Consider the following 14,354-nt stretch of genomic DNA (forward strand, 5'->3'; position numbering starts at 1 on the left):
TATAGCCCATATTCACAAATCACAATTTGTCTAATAGCGTTTAACAAGGTGTCACATCCTCTGTCCCTCAAAAAGAGTAGGGGAAAACTGCCCAAAAAACACGATCATGATCCTCCACCATGATCCACAATCCACCATTACAATCCACGATCAGCTGCCACCACGGCCATGATCCACCATCACGATCTCTTAGAGCAGGTCCGGGACTGACCTGAACCTGCTGTAATTATAATCTTTCATTCATTGCACCAAAGTAAGGACCAGAGCCTAATTCTTCCAAGGCCTGAGGCATGATATTGACACCATTGTATTGACACTCATTCCGAGATATTTCTTTTTTGTTTTCATTTTTAGCATTGGTCGCATGTAAGAAATGTCATTAACACACAGCCTCGCTCACTGTGAATCCTGCACAGTGATCTCCTGCTGTGGGCTTGCTAAAGAAACTCTGGATAAAGCCCAGAGAATACAGCCCCTCCAGAGAATGTCAGGAGGATCTATGGAGTTCAGTGCATTTCTGAAAGCAGCTTAATATTGGACTACATTTTATTAGGCCAGACTGCCTGTACATGATCACTGGACTGATTCATGTTTGTTGATGGCTTGTTTTGTTAAACTTCACAAAGGGTTGTGGTGAAAATGTATGTTTGTATTCCTCAAAGGTTAAATGGAATTACCTCACTGTTGTTGTATGCCTCTGGCATGCAGTCCAGATTTCACCAGGTGCAGTTTTATAATTTTTTCCAGATTCATATAAGGTCCCTGTGACCTTTGATCAATGAAATCTAATCACTTCATCTTTGAGTCCAAGTGACAACTGTTTAAAAGCTGAAGAAATTCCCTCAAGAAGGTCCCAAAAGGTCCCAAAAATGTGGTAATTTGATGCCCTTTGTTGGAATCTTTGACACATTACACTGATTACTCTTCCACTGATGTTTGGAACACTGATGCCGAACCTTTCACTGCAGATGTCACAAAGGGCTTTAGAAAGGTAAAGCCTCCGCACAGTACAAGTAGGAATGAGGGAAAGATTGATAAGCAGGAAAGCATCAGAGTCTATAGCATACAACTTTACAGTGGATATAAAGTCTAAATGCCAGGTTGTTGTGAGGTTTAAAAATGGATGCCCTGAACTGGTTTAAATCATATTTTTCAGATCGATTCCAATTCGTGCAAATTAACGATGAGTCATCTGTGCGCACCAAAGTTAACCACGGTGTTCCACAGGGCTCTGTGCTCGGCCCAATTTTATTCTCATTATATATGCTTCCACTAGGAAACATTATCAGGACACACTCGGTAAATTTCCACTGCTATGCGGATGACACCCAGTTATACTTGTCAATAAAACCTGAACAATGTAATCAATTAACTAAACTCCAAGCATGTCTCAAGGACATAAAAACCTGGATGACCCATAATTTTCTCTTGTTAAACTCAGATAAAACAGAGGTTCTAATACTTGGCCCTAAACACCTTAGAGATACATTATCTAATGATATAGCTGCGCTAGACGACATTGCCCTTGCTTCCAATGAAACAGTCAGGAACTTGGGAGTGATCTTCGATCCTGATTTGTCCTTTAATTCACACTTAAAACAAATTTCTAGGACTGCCTTCTTCCACTTGCGTAATATCTCAAAAATCAGACATCAAACTAGTCCACGCCTTTGTTCCATCCAGACTTGATTATTGTAATTCCTTATTATCAGGCTCCAGCAGTAAGTCGTTAAAGACTCTGCAGCTTGTCCAAAATGCTGCAGCACGTGTCCTGACAAGAACCAGGAAAAGAGACCACATTTCTCCTGTATTAGCTTCACTACACTGGCTTCCGGTTAAATCTAGAATAGAATTTTAAATTCTCCTCCTCACCTTCAAGGCCCTTAATAATATGGCACCATTATACCTCAAAGAGCTGATAGTACCTTATCAACCCACTAGAGCACTGCGCTCCCAGAATTCAGGCTTACTTGTCGTCCCTAAAGTCTCTAAAAGTAGAGGAGGAGCCAGAGCTTTCAGCTATCAAGCTCCTCTCCTATGGAATCATCTCCCACTTTCAGTTCGGAGGCAGACACCATCTGTACGTTTAAGAGTAGGATTAAAACCTTCCTTTACGATAAAGCTTATAGTTAGAGCCGGTCCAGGCTTGTCTTAGACCCGCTCTTAGTTATGCTGCTATAGGTTTAGAAGGTCGGGGGACACATGACACTCGGAGCTTCTCTTTCCAGCTTCTCCTTCCTCTTCTCAATCATTATCACATCAAAGAAATTCATATCTCATCAATACATTTTACTGACTTGACTTCTTCCCCGGAGTCCCTTTGCCTTATCGTCCGCAGATCCAGGGCCACGGCTGTGGCCACATCATGGATTATTATCTGTGGATCGCATATCAGAGATCGTAATGGTGGATCCAGTATGACAGATTCTGTATCGTGCTGGCTGATCGTGATAATAATGGTGGATCCTTTATCGTGTTGGCATCTGATAGTGGTGGTGGACCACGACCGAGGTGGCAGCTGATGATGGATCCTGATGGCGGCAGTGGACAATGACTGTGGACTATAGTGGCATCCGATCTTGATGGTGGATCATGATCGTGGTGGCAGCTGACCAGAGACTATGATTGCAGCAGGACTGCTTGATATATAGTATTTTTCCTCAGATACTCGACCATTACTGACAATAATCCATCAATTCATTGACTTTCAGTTATGCTTCAAAATGTTTACCCTTATCAATGCTGCTAAAACCCTTATCTTTCTGATTATCTCCTTTACACTTGACATCTATTGCACTTCTGTCCGTCCTGGGAGAGGGATCCCTCACATGTGGCTCTCTCTGAGGTTTCTACGTTCTTTTTACCCTGTTATAAATGTGGTTACATAAGTGTGCATACCCCCTTATAATTGGGAATGTGGCTGTGTTCAGTCATGTTAAATAGCAGTCAGAACAGACATGCCATCATGTAAAGTGACTCTGATCAACCCCAGATAAAGTTCAGCTGTTCTAGTTGGATTTTTCTGACATGCACTTGGTCCATGGCCATGATCCACAAAGAGCTTCCAAAGCATCAAAGGGAAGCCATTGTTGAAAGGTATCAGTCAGGAGAAGGGTACAAGAGAATTTCCAAGGTATTAGATTTACCATGGAACACAGTGAAGACATCAACAAGTCGAGAAAATATGGCACAACAGTAACATTACCAAGAACTGGAAAGTCCCTTTAAAATTTATGAAAAGACAAGAAGAAAAGTGGTCGAGGAGGATGTGGAAAATGTGTAATGGTCTGATAAGACTAAGGTTGAAGTCTTTGCATCATGCTTTGGGGCTGTTTTTCTTCAGCTGGAACTGGGGCTTTAGTCAAAGTGGAGGGAATTATAAACAGTTCCAAACACCAGTCCATTTTCGCACAAAAATGTAGGAGCCTCCGCTATAAAGCTGAAGATGAAGAGCAATTATACCTTTCAGCACGTCAACGACCCAAAGCACACCCTCAAATCAACAAAACAATGGTGTCACCAGAAGAAGATTAAAGTTTTGGAATGGCCCAGCCAGAGCCCAGACCTGAGTCCAATTGAAAATCTGTGGTTGGACCTGAAGAGGGCTGTGCAGAGGAGATGCCAGATCTGACAGATTTGGAGCTCTTTTGCAAGGAACAACGACTGCTAAGTCAAGATGTGCCATGCTGATAGACTCCTAACCAAAAAGACAGAATGCTGTCATAAACTCAAAAGGTGTTTCAACAAAGTATTAGTTTAAGGGTGTGCTCACTTTGCCACCACATTATTATAGTTTTTATGAAATGATACAAGGTCTGAGGAGGCCATGGTTACATACCAGGTAATTTCTTAAGATTACCAAGTAGTAATATTTACAGCCTTACTTTAACGCAGTATTAGTAGATGGGCTCCCTGTCTCCCTCCACTAATAATTTTACTAATCCTTTATCTCAGATGCATTGCTCGTGGATAACATTATATATGTACTGTAAATCCATGTGATGTTATCAGTTCCTGCACACACCCATCACTCTAAGTCCACTGTGATATGTTCTGAACAATGAGAATAATAACGACAGAGCCTTTATAATAACTGCCTAGATTTTAATCCACACAATTGGTGTTGAGAAAATCTGCTTTTTGAATAAATGCACAGTAATCTGCCAACAGTTTTCAGTCAGAGTAACAAACTGCTTAATACTGGCCTACGATAAATGGACGATATACAGTAAAAGTGCAACACACCCGGAAACCAATCAGGTTCCATGCTGCAATCAGCTCATCATCTGAACACCTCATACAGTCATCTCATAGTCTAAACCTACACAGAGCACTTCACACAAATGCTACAAGTGTGTCACTTTAAAATCAGACTACACACACAACCCACATGTACATGCAGCCTCTGACTGCACTAAACAAACCCAACAGTCAGTAGATTGTGCCACTGGTCAAAATTTTAACTAATTTCATGAATTGGTTGAATGTTTCTCGGGTCTTCTTGTATCAAGCTAGTCCTGAGTGTTAAAAGTAACAATTAGCAGACTCTATAGCTTAGCACAGACAGTGAAGTGATAGTAACCATCATGTTAAGAGGGCTGATTCAGAAGTTTGTGGACTTAAGTAGGAGAAGATGAGTTATACAACTCTTGGTAAATGCACGTGCACTTCCAACTCTCTCAGTAGCCGTTTTCAGTCATGACCTGCGGGTAAAATCCGGAGGATGGGCTACAGAGTTTACCCAGTGTTTGCCTTTCACACATGCACAACACAGCGGGAGATTCTACGCACAGACACGTTCACATCAGCAACCGATCCTACATATTATTCAGACGAGAGGTGGAGCAGCAGAGGTCTGTGCAGCAGACAGAGACAGGAAGTGATGTATTAACTCTGCTGCAGAGATCATGGGATTTTCTTTACAACACACAGAAACCAGTGTCTGCTCTTATCACCACAAACTCTCTTGAGATCTTCGTTGGTGTCTTCGATGTGTGCGTCACCGCTTTTTCAACAGGAAATATGTTTTCTTCATTTTTGCGTCTGTTAGACGTTAGAAGCATCATGAACCCCCCACTCACTTGCTGTGGGGGATCCCCTGCTGGATTCACACATCGATTTCTACTAACTTTATACTAGGAGACCAGTCAGAGAAGCGTCTCACTCTGACATTTGTGTTCACACATGCACCTCCTCCAGAGAAAATACAGCCAGTGATTAGCCAGAGTTTGAAAGGGCTCATCATCCATCACCAATGGAGGTCCACAAGGTGGCGACACTAAGGGATGGGGGCCGCTTCTTACAGCCTGGTGAAGAAGTGCACTGATGAACTCAAAGGTGGCTCCCAAGATGCTGGGTTCTACAAATTAGGGATTCACAACCACTGAACTTGGAGTGCAAATGTATGAGGTGATTTATGTTGCAATACAAATGTGATAGGTTTTCTGATTGGTCTGCTCCTACCTTACACCATGAACTTATCAACCAGCCCTCATGCAACTGCAGCATACACAATTTTAAGTGGTAAGTTGGTAGATGCATAGCTGAAATGAGCGAACACCATGTAGAGTGAAGCCGACAAGCTGAACTTTGGTATACAGTAGTAGGTACTGTGGATATTGTGATATGGTTGACTGACAGACGACAGCAACCATCTGTTCGGAGTCCAGATGAGAAGTGTTATCAGGCTTCTCAGGTCTGCATCCCCACACAAACTGCACAAGGCCAATGGAAAAATCCCATGACTTGGAAATGTTTATAAGAAATAAAAGAAGAGAGACCCACAATTTCCCCAAGCGTACAAACACGTCATCATCAGCCTAATTAAAATGATACATACAGACCTGAGACCTGCAGCAACACTTTTGATCCTTTGCAGACCAGATATACTCAATAACCTTTGACCCGAGGTGCCTCATGTCCAGGGATGAGTCTCGATAACAAGATAGTGAGAAGACCTACAAAGAGCTCTAATACAGTATGTGGCTGTAAAGTTTTCCTTAAAGCCTTTGTTTGTTTTGAAATGGAAATACAGTGGAAACCACTTATAGTGATCACGGATATAGCGATCAACTGCCCCTCTGCCCGGGACAAATGTAAACACTAGAAGCTGTTTCCACTGTAGCTAATTAAGGAGAGTGCTTTTTGACCTAACTACTGATAGTGCTAGCAACTATGTGAACTCATTGACTCTAGAAAATATCTATTGAACCTAATTTCTTGTGAAACATTTCCCATTTAAACTTCAGAGAATGATAATTTCACACTCTGCTGGAGTACGATACCAAAGGGCCCAGTGCAGGTATCATTCTTCAGCTCATCAGTGAAAACACTAGGCATGTGTAAAGCATGCAAACAGAAACACAATTCAAACAGATAGAGTGAATGTTATTGGAATATATCTAGTACAGCGGAGGTTCTCTGGTCTTTAATTGGATTTTTGAGGTTGGTAGAAAAACAGCAGCCCAGCTGCCCACCGTCCTCCCAGCGCTCAGTCTTTGTCTGTGAGCTACAGGCTCTCAGCCAGCTGCAGGGTTTCCCTCTGGAGAGCAGCTGACACGGCAGACACTGCACACCCACCAGGTCTGACCTGGTTTAGTGATGTAAGTCTGTTATGTCCAGGATCCAGCTGATGGGACTAGTTGACACGGATGCCTGAGATGAAGGGCAGCCCAGTGGGAACCTTCTTCTTGTACTTCACATAGTCCTCTGCGAAGAAGTGGATAAGAGAGAGCTCCTCCTCCTCAATCCGCTCCCGAAAGAACCGCCAGCTGGCTATCGTGTAAGCCAGTATACACAGCGGGTTGCACAGCAAGACCTGCAACAGTTAGCAGTGTTGTCAGTCCACAAAGCAGAACACATAGGAAATGTCAACAAGTCTGTACTGTCTCATCTGTCTGTTATTATGGGTCCGGAATGAACAGTTTTCCTCAAATGTTTACATTTCTGCCAAAATTTCAGCATGAAGTGGTTCTGTGCCCCAATCATATGGGCTGCATTGTTTTTCATGAAATATGAGGAAGCTGCAGGGAGCTGCAGTTCATGATACACAGTCTGTCTGATGCTGATCTGAAATCCTGTGCTCTGTTTACCAGCTATTTCGGCTTTGATGATACAGTGTCATATTCAGAAAACACATGACCAACAGACTCCAAATCCTCCAAATTTCTGTTATTCCAACAAGACATGGTTCAAATGCCACCAGATCTGGTATCCATCTCCAGCCAGTCCTTCACTATTGTTGGATAAAATCTGAAAACGTCCCATTTTAGATAATGACTAAATTCATTATTAGATGACGCATTGGAGGAGCTGTGAAATGTGGAAGATGTTCAACAAATGATCAAAGCACAGACCACAGTAATAAATACTTATTTCAAACCATCATTATTTGACGGACAAAATGAAAATAGTGGAATGTCACTAAAAAAGATTGTATTTAACATTGTGCTGGGGTTTGGCAGCATTAGAAGAGAGAATGACGCGTGCTGTAGCAGCTCACCTGTGTTCCTATGCTCCAGTAGAACCAGCCCACATAGGAGGGGTGTCTGAAGTAGGCGTACACCCCGTCAGTGACCAGCACATGACTCTGAGCCTTCTCATTCTGGACAATATGGTTGAAGTTCGAGCCAGCGGTCAACATGGCCGACTTCCGCAGGCACTCGCCACACAGCACCATGAGAAGACCCACAATGCTCAGCCAGCTCAGCTGCTTCAGCTCTGTGAGAGTGGGGACAGGAGAGAACACGTCATCGCCGTGCGGAGGTCATGTAGGGTCTGTGATGGACATCTGCTTCTGTCTGGGTGCATGTATCCTTCGCTCTCATCTGCAGCACTCGGAGTGAACTACAGAGGAACTGTGGGAGCTGATCAGGTTAACTGTTTGTGCTTGTAATAAAAAAAATGTAGAGTCAGAGAGATTTAGCTGTTACACCAGTGTGTCCGATAAAAACCTAATATTTCATGTTGATAATCTCAATTTCACTTTGTAGCTAGAGGTTTTAGGTTTATGACCTTTCTACATTCTCCAATGAAACATATTTCATATCTAAACCTTTGAGTCAGTTATCGAGAACTTAAAAAACTGAACCTTCTTGGGTACAGTAAGGGTTCCATAAACACAGGTAATGCTCATTTCAGGCCACATAAGCAAACAACCACAACAATGTCAGAACATAATGGAGGGATCTCCATCTGTCAACAACCGCTCGTACAATCGACTTAGCAGGATTGTTGATGAGGAAGTGTCCACTGTGAAATACTATGGATTAGGGCTGTAACGATACTCCAAATCCACAGTTTGGTTAATACCTTGTATTTGTGTGTGGTTCTTCTGTGTTTTCTTTGAGGGGGGTGTAGAGGGTGATTAAGAAAAAGCGGGGGGAACATTTCTAAAGAGAAGAACCATGTTGGACTTGACTTCACATAAAACTATGTAAACGAAAATAACCAAAGAATAGGAAAGAGGTGAGTGTGTGTGTGTGTGTGTGTGTGTGTGTGTGTGTGTGTGTGTGTGTGTGTGTGTGTGTGTCTCTCCCATCGCCTCAATGTCCAGAGTTCAAACCGTATATTCACAAAGTCTGTTTCAGTCTGCCCAACACAGTTCAGTTCAATCCAATTCACATAAGGAAAAACATATACAACAAAAGAAAATCTGTTCCGGGTTTTACAGCGGATCTTCATAAACCAACAACTCAGGAAATTAAACAGAAAGAGAGTCCTTGTCACCTCAATAACAACAGCATTCCTATATACAATATATTCAGGGCACTCACAGTACCATTGATGGTCTAGTGACTAGACCATCAACACTCCCGACTGACTGACAGACTAGACTCTAGTCTGTCAGTCAGTCGGGATCAAACCAGCTCAGGGATACTCCACAGGGAATAAACAGTCCACCTGACTCCGACTTCAGAGATGAGGCGTCTGCTTCTGAGTGGCAACAACACGCAGACTTTACAACGCACTTTGTAAAGTCTGCGTGTTGATGATCCTCTCCGACCGCTACACTTATTGCTCTGAAGATACTAGACACTTCTGTGTTGGTTCAGCTTATGCAGGGTTGGGATTGGAGTGCGATTGGAAACATACGCACACACGCAACAGGCTGCACCTGCTGCTGTGGCAGCGTGTGGGGTTGGGCAGGGAGACGCGTCGCAGTTCCTTCTTCGGGTGTCGCAAATCTGTTTTGGTTCGAGAATCGTTACAGTCCTATGGATGAGTGGTTTTCAGAAAATCCATTCAAGATTCCTAAATTGTGACAGGCTCTGCAATCGTCAGATTCTAATAAGGATATGTCTGAATTCTGGCATGTGACCTTTTCCACATCACACAAGGAAGCAGAGCACAAACTGTAAAGCAGTGGAATAATTGATGAAGTGAAGGAGCCCAAAAATCCTGCTCTGAAGGTTGAAGACTTTGAACGTTGTCCTTGTTCTGTTAGACCTTAGTGGAGCATTTGACACTATTGACCATCAAATTTTATTACAGAGACTAGAACAGTTAATTAGCATTAAAGGAACTGCCCTAAACTGGTTTAAATCCTATTTTTCACATTGAATCCAATTTGTGCAAATTAATGATGAGTCATCTGTGCGCACCAAAGTTAACCACGGTGTTCCACAGGGCTCTGTGCTCGGCCCAATTTGATCTTGTCAATAAAACCTGAATAGTGTAATCAATTAACTAAACTCCAAGCATGTCTCAAAGACATAAAACCTGGATGACCCACAATTTTCTCTTATTAAACTCAGATAAAACAGAGGTTCTAATACTTGGCCCTAAACACCTTAGAGATACATTATCTAATGATATAGCTGCGCTAGACGACATTGCCCTGGCTTCCAATGAAACAGTCAGGAACTTGGGAGTCATCTTCGATCCCAATTTGTACTTTAATTCTAACTTAAAACTAATTTCTAGGACCGCCTTCTTCCACTTGCGTAATATCTCAAAAATCTGACATGTCCTTTCTCAAAAAGATGCAGAAAAGCTAGTCCATGCCTTTGTTCCATCCAGACTTGATTATTGTAATTCCTTATTATCAGGCTCCAGCAGTAAGTCGTTAAAGACTCTGCAGCTTGTCCAAAATGCTGCAGCACGTGTCCTGACAAGAACCAGGAAAAGAGACCACATTTCTCCTGTATTAGCTTCACTACACTGGCTTCCGGTTAAATCTAGAATAGAATTTAAAATACTCCTCCTCACCTTCAAGGCCCTTAATAATATGTCACCATTATACCTCAAAGAGCTGATAGTACCTTATCAACCTACTAGAGCACTGCGCTCCAAGAATTCAGGCTTACTTGTCGTCCCTAAAGTCTCTGAAAGTAGAGTAGGAGCCAGAGCTTTCAGCTATCAAGCTCCTCTCCTGTGGAATCATCTCCCACTTTCAGTTTGGGAGGCAGACACCATCTGTACGTTTAAGAGTAGCTTAAAACCTTCCTTTACGATAAAGCTTATAGTTAGAGCCGGTCCAGGCTTGTCTTAGACCTGCTCTTAGTTATGCTGCTATAGGTCTAGAAGGTCGGGGGACACATGACACACGGAGCTTCTCTTCCCAGCTTCTCCTTCCTCTTCTCCCTCTTTAATCACATCAAAGAAATTAATATCTCATCAATACATGTTACTGACTTGACTTCTTCCCCGGAGTCCCTTTGCCTTATCGTCCGCAGATCCAGGGCCGCGGCTGTGGCCAAAACTGCGATTATGATGGTGGATCGCGAATCAGAGATCGTGATCGTAATGGCGGATCCTGTATGGCGGATTCTGTATCGTGCTAGCTAATCGTGATAATAATGGTGGATCCTGTATCTTGCTGGCAGATCGCGATAGTAATTGCGGATCCTGTATTGTGGTGGCATCCGATCGTGATGGTGGATCCTGATCGTGGTGGCTGCTGACCGTGGATTATGATGACTGCTTGATATACAATATTTCTCCTCAGATACTCGACCATTACTGACAATAATCCATCAATTAATTTACCTTTCATTATGCTACAAACTGTTTATTCTAATCAATGCTGCAAATACCCTTTGCCACGTGTAATGGAGATAATCTTTCTGATGTTCTCCATTACACGTGGCATCTATTGCACTTCTGTCCATCCTGGGATAGGGATCCCTCACATGTGGCTCTCTCTGAGGTTTTTTACGTTCTTTTTACCCTGTTAAAAGTTTTTCCTTACTCTTGTTGAGGGTTAAGGGCAGAGGATGTCACACCTTGTTAAAGCCCTATGAGACAAATTGTGATTTGTGAATATGGGCTATACAAATAAAATTTGATTGATTGAACGTTGGATTGTCTACATCTGTTGGGGGCATATTTGGGAGATTCAGAAATATTATACTGTTAATTTCTTCATGCTCTGTACATCCAGTCTGCACATTGTCCTGAGCTGAGATCACACTGATGTAATACAAAATACACCCAATAGTTCTGAGTGGACGGAGAGCAGTGACAATGAGACTGATGACACACCAACCTGGAACTGTCAGCTTCTCCACAGTGAACTCCACCCATGACGAGATGGCAGCCAGGGTGTACTCCACGCTGTGGTTGAGGAGGAAGGAGTCCAGCGACAGGCTGCGAGGGTTGATGATGGCTGTCACCAGGTACTCAGAGTAATGGAAGAACGACAGGGAGCACAGGTACCTACACAGAGGGACCGTTACTACACATGTTCAGCTGCATCACTACTGAAACATCCTGCTGTCATGATAGGACACATGGCCTGCTTCAACACTCATCTCTTCTGACCTGAGCAAAAAGGTTTGTTTGATTCGCTCAAGAGTTTGCGAGACACACATTTAAACCAACATTTTTGTGTGAGTTCACCTGCCACACACAACAATACAATACAAAACTAAAAGCACCTCTAAATCATAACCATCCTGTTAACTCAGCAGGTATCTCCATGACCAATTTTTGTTAACAGAGCCAGAGATTCCACTTTATTTATTGTTTTGGTTGTGAGTGGTTAATTTGATTTATGTTTGACCTATTCAGGCTATTTAAATATTTCAAATTCTAATTTAAATGTCAGACTGAATATTCTTTAGAATGAAAGTGTATTACTCTTTGAAAGGGTGTAGTTGCATGATTATGTTCTAATATTATCATTGCATCAGTGGTATAATAAGGTTTCAAAATGATGACAATAATATAATTTATGGCTATAATTTCTGGGACAATATATCATCCAACAAAATTTGTTATTGACAGGACTACCTTCATATTTTTAATAATGCACCAACCTAGGTTTTCTTTGCACAGTTTACAGCTTTAGTTCTTTGAGAATTTCTTTCATATCCAAGCAGAACTGATATTGTACAATATCCTGAACTGAACAGATACTGAATAAAATTGGAAATCAAATCGAAACCTTGTAAATCAGAATCGAATCAATTTGGGAAATCAGTGGTGATACCCAGCTCTTATTAAGAAATTACCAATGTATATGGGAACCGTCCAGAGAAAGTATAATAATTGTATTATTGTGGTGCCAAAAGGCTAATTTTGGGTGCACATAGCAAATATATTTTCATTTAGGTCCTACATGAAAAGGTTAGGTGCACCAGTGCAACCAATGTACAAAGTTAGTCTGAAGCTGTGGATTTAATAGAAATGAAGGAGTAGAAGTACATCTGTACACTCCAGCATTGAGACTGTCATCCGAACGATACAAATGATACAAACCATACATTCATATATACATACATACATACCAGCCAAAATGTGTCCAAGTGGTTTCAGAGCAGCTGATGATTAAGCCACAGCCAAATGTGACCCCCAGGAAACAGGCTCTCACCGCCACCTGCAGTCAGTGAAACATGTTTCAGGTTAACAGCTGCCAGCCTCAGACACACCTACACTACATCTTTACATCCAGAACTATCACTCTCATTGTTTTCATTATTACAACTAGTCTGTCAGAGCTGAAACATGATGGTACACAACTGTTCCTGGTACTCCCCCCCATCTCTCTCCTCTCAGTCCAACCGGTCGAGGCAGAAGTCTGTCCACATTGATTCTGGTTCTACAGGGACTTTTTTCTCTCCACAGTCACCAAAGTGCTGCTCAAGTGCCTTGAGATAATGTATATTATGATTTTGTGCTATACAAATCAAATTGAACTACATCCAGATTACTCGTCCAGATTAACAGCAGTTTAAAAACCATGAAACCTTCTCCTTACACCTGACAAAGCTTTAACGTTGAACATTATTTGGAAGAAGGCTTTGTGGCTCCTCCCACCACCTTCACATACCAAGCAGCACAGGAAGTGTCAAAGTGCAGCCACCATGTAACCGGTTATCCTTCACCAGAGTCTGGGTGAATAAAGGTCTCAGGTGGTTCACTGAGGTAAAGTCTGTGTCACCTGTACATTCAGTAGATTAGAGAATGAGAGGACATCAGCTCAGCCTCGTCTGGATTATGGATCTATTCAGAGCACACTGTTAATCACCTTAAGTCAGCGTGTGGCTGCAGTAAGCCAACTGTCAGTGGGAGTTAAGCTAGCTAACATTAGCAGAGCTACACCGCTTTAAATGGCGGAGTTACTTCGACATGTTGGCTAGTAGTAAGTGCGAGAGCGGTGTGAAGAGAGAGTCTCCCTCAGTGACATGAGGAGTTTACCTTGTACAGAGGACCTCTGTGTATGACCAGCAGCAGGCCGTTCACCACTGCTACGTGGACGCAAATCGCTATTTTCCCCGGAGTCTCCGTCAGGTAATCAAAGACCCAGTCGAGATGTCCGAACCACGTCCTGATCAGGGGGATGATAACCACGCTGAGCCCTAAAAGAAAACATCTCACACTCACTCTGCCTTCCAGCGACAACTTACTGCCTGCCATGTTGAGTCCTGAGCTGCAGGAACTATCGCGATACTTGACTGGAAACCTGGTGACGTCATCACTACTTCCCGCTAGCTCTTCGGAAGTACCAGGACCCACTTCCTAGAAAGTGGCCCTCACAAGACGGTAATAATAATGATTTACAAGGGATATTCTCTATCTTGTCCTATATTGTAAAATAAGTAGAATAATAACGATAAAATAGTGATAAGAATAATAAGAATAATGATGATGATAATAACAATAATAATAAAGATGATGTTAATAAGAAGAATAAGATAATGATAATATTGATGATGATAATGATAATAATAATAATGATGATAATACTAATAATTATAACGATAATAATATAACAATAAAACAATAGTGATGATGATAACAGCAACAATAATAGTAATAATAATAATGACAATAATAATGATAACAATAACAACTATGATGATGATAATAGTTTTATTTATAAAGCACTTCTCCATAAAGTTACAAAGTGC

At 42.1% G+C, this 14,354-nt stretch overlaps 1 protein-coding gene across 1 annotated transcript; it reads right to left on the minus strand.

Annotated features, from left to right (window-relative positions):
• Positions 1–4,090: 4,090 nt before the first annotated feature.
• Positions 4,091–13,911, minus strand: icmt (isoprenylcysteine carboxyl methyltransferase). Its single transcript, XM_035159737.2, has 5 exons — positions 13,642–13,911; positions 12,732–12,820; positions 11,489–11,658; positions 7,502–7,719; positions 4,091–6,817 (listed from the first exon to the last, which is right to left on the minus strand). Exons 1-5 carry the CDS (start codon positions 13,858–13,860, stop codon positions 6,638–6,640), a joined length of 876 nt encoding a protein of 291 aa, XP_035015628.1. The 5' UTR covers positions 13,861–13,911; the 3' UTR covers positions 4,091–6,637.
• Positions 13,912–14,354: the final 443 nt, after the last annotated feature.

The sequence above is a fragment of the Hippoglossus stenolepis genome, chromosome 6 (genome assembly GCF_022539355.2).
Source record: "Hippoglossus stenolepis isolate QCI-W04-F060 chromosome 6, HSTE1.2, whole genome shotgun sequence".
NCBI lineage: Eukaryota > Metazoa > Chordata > Actinopteri > Pleuronectiformes > Pleuronectidae > Hippoglossus > Hippoglossus stenolepis.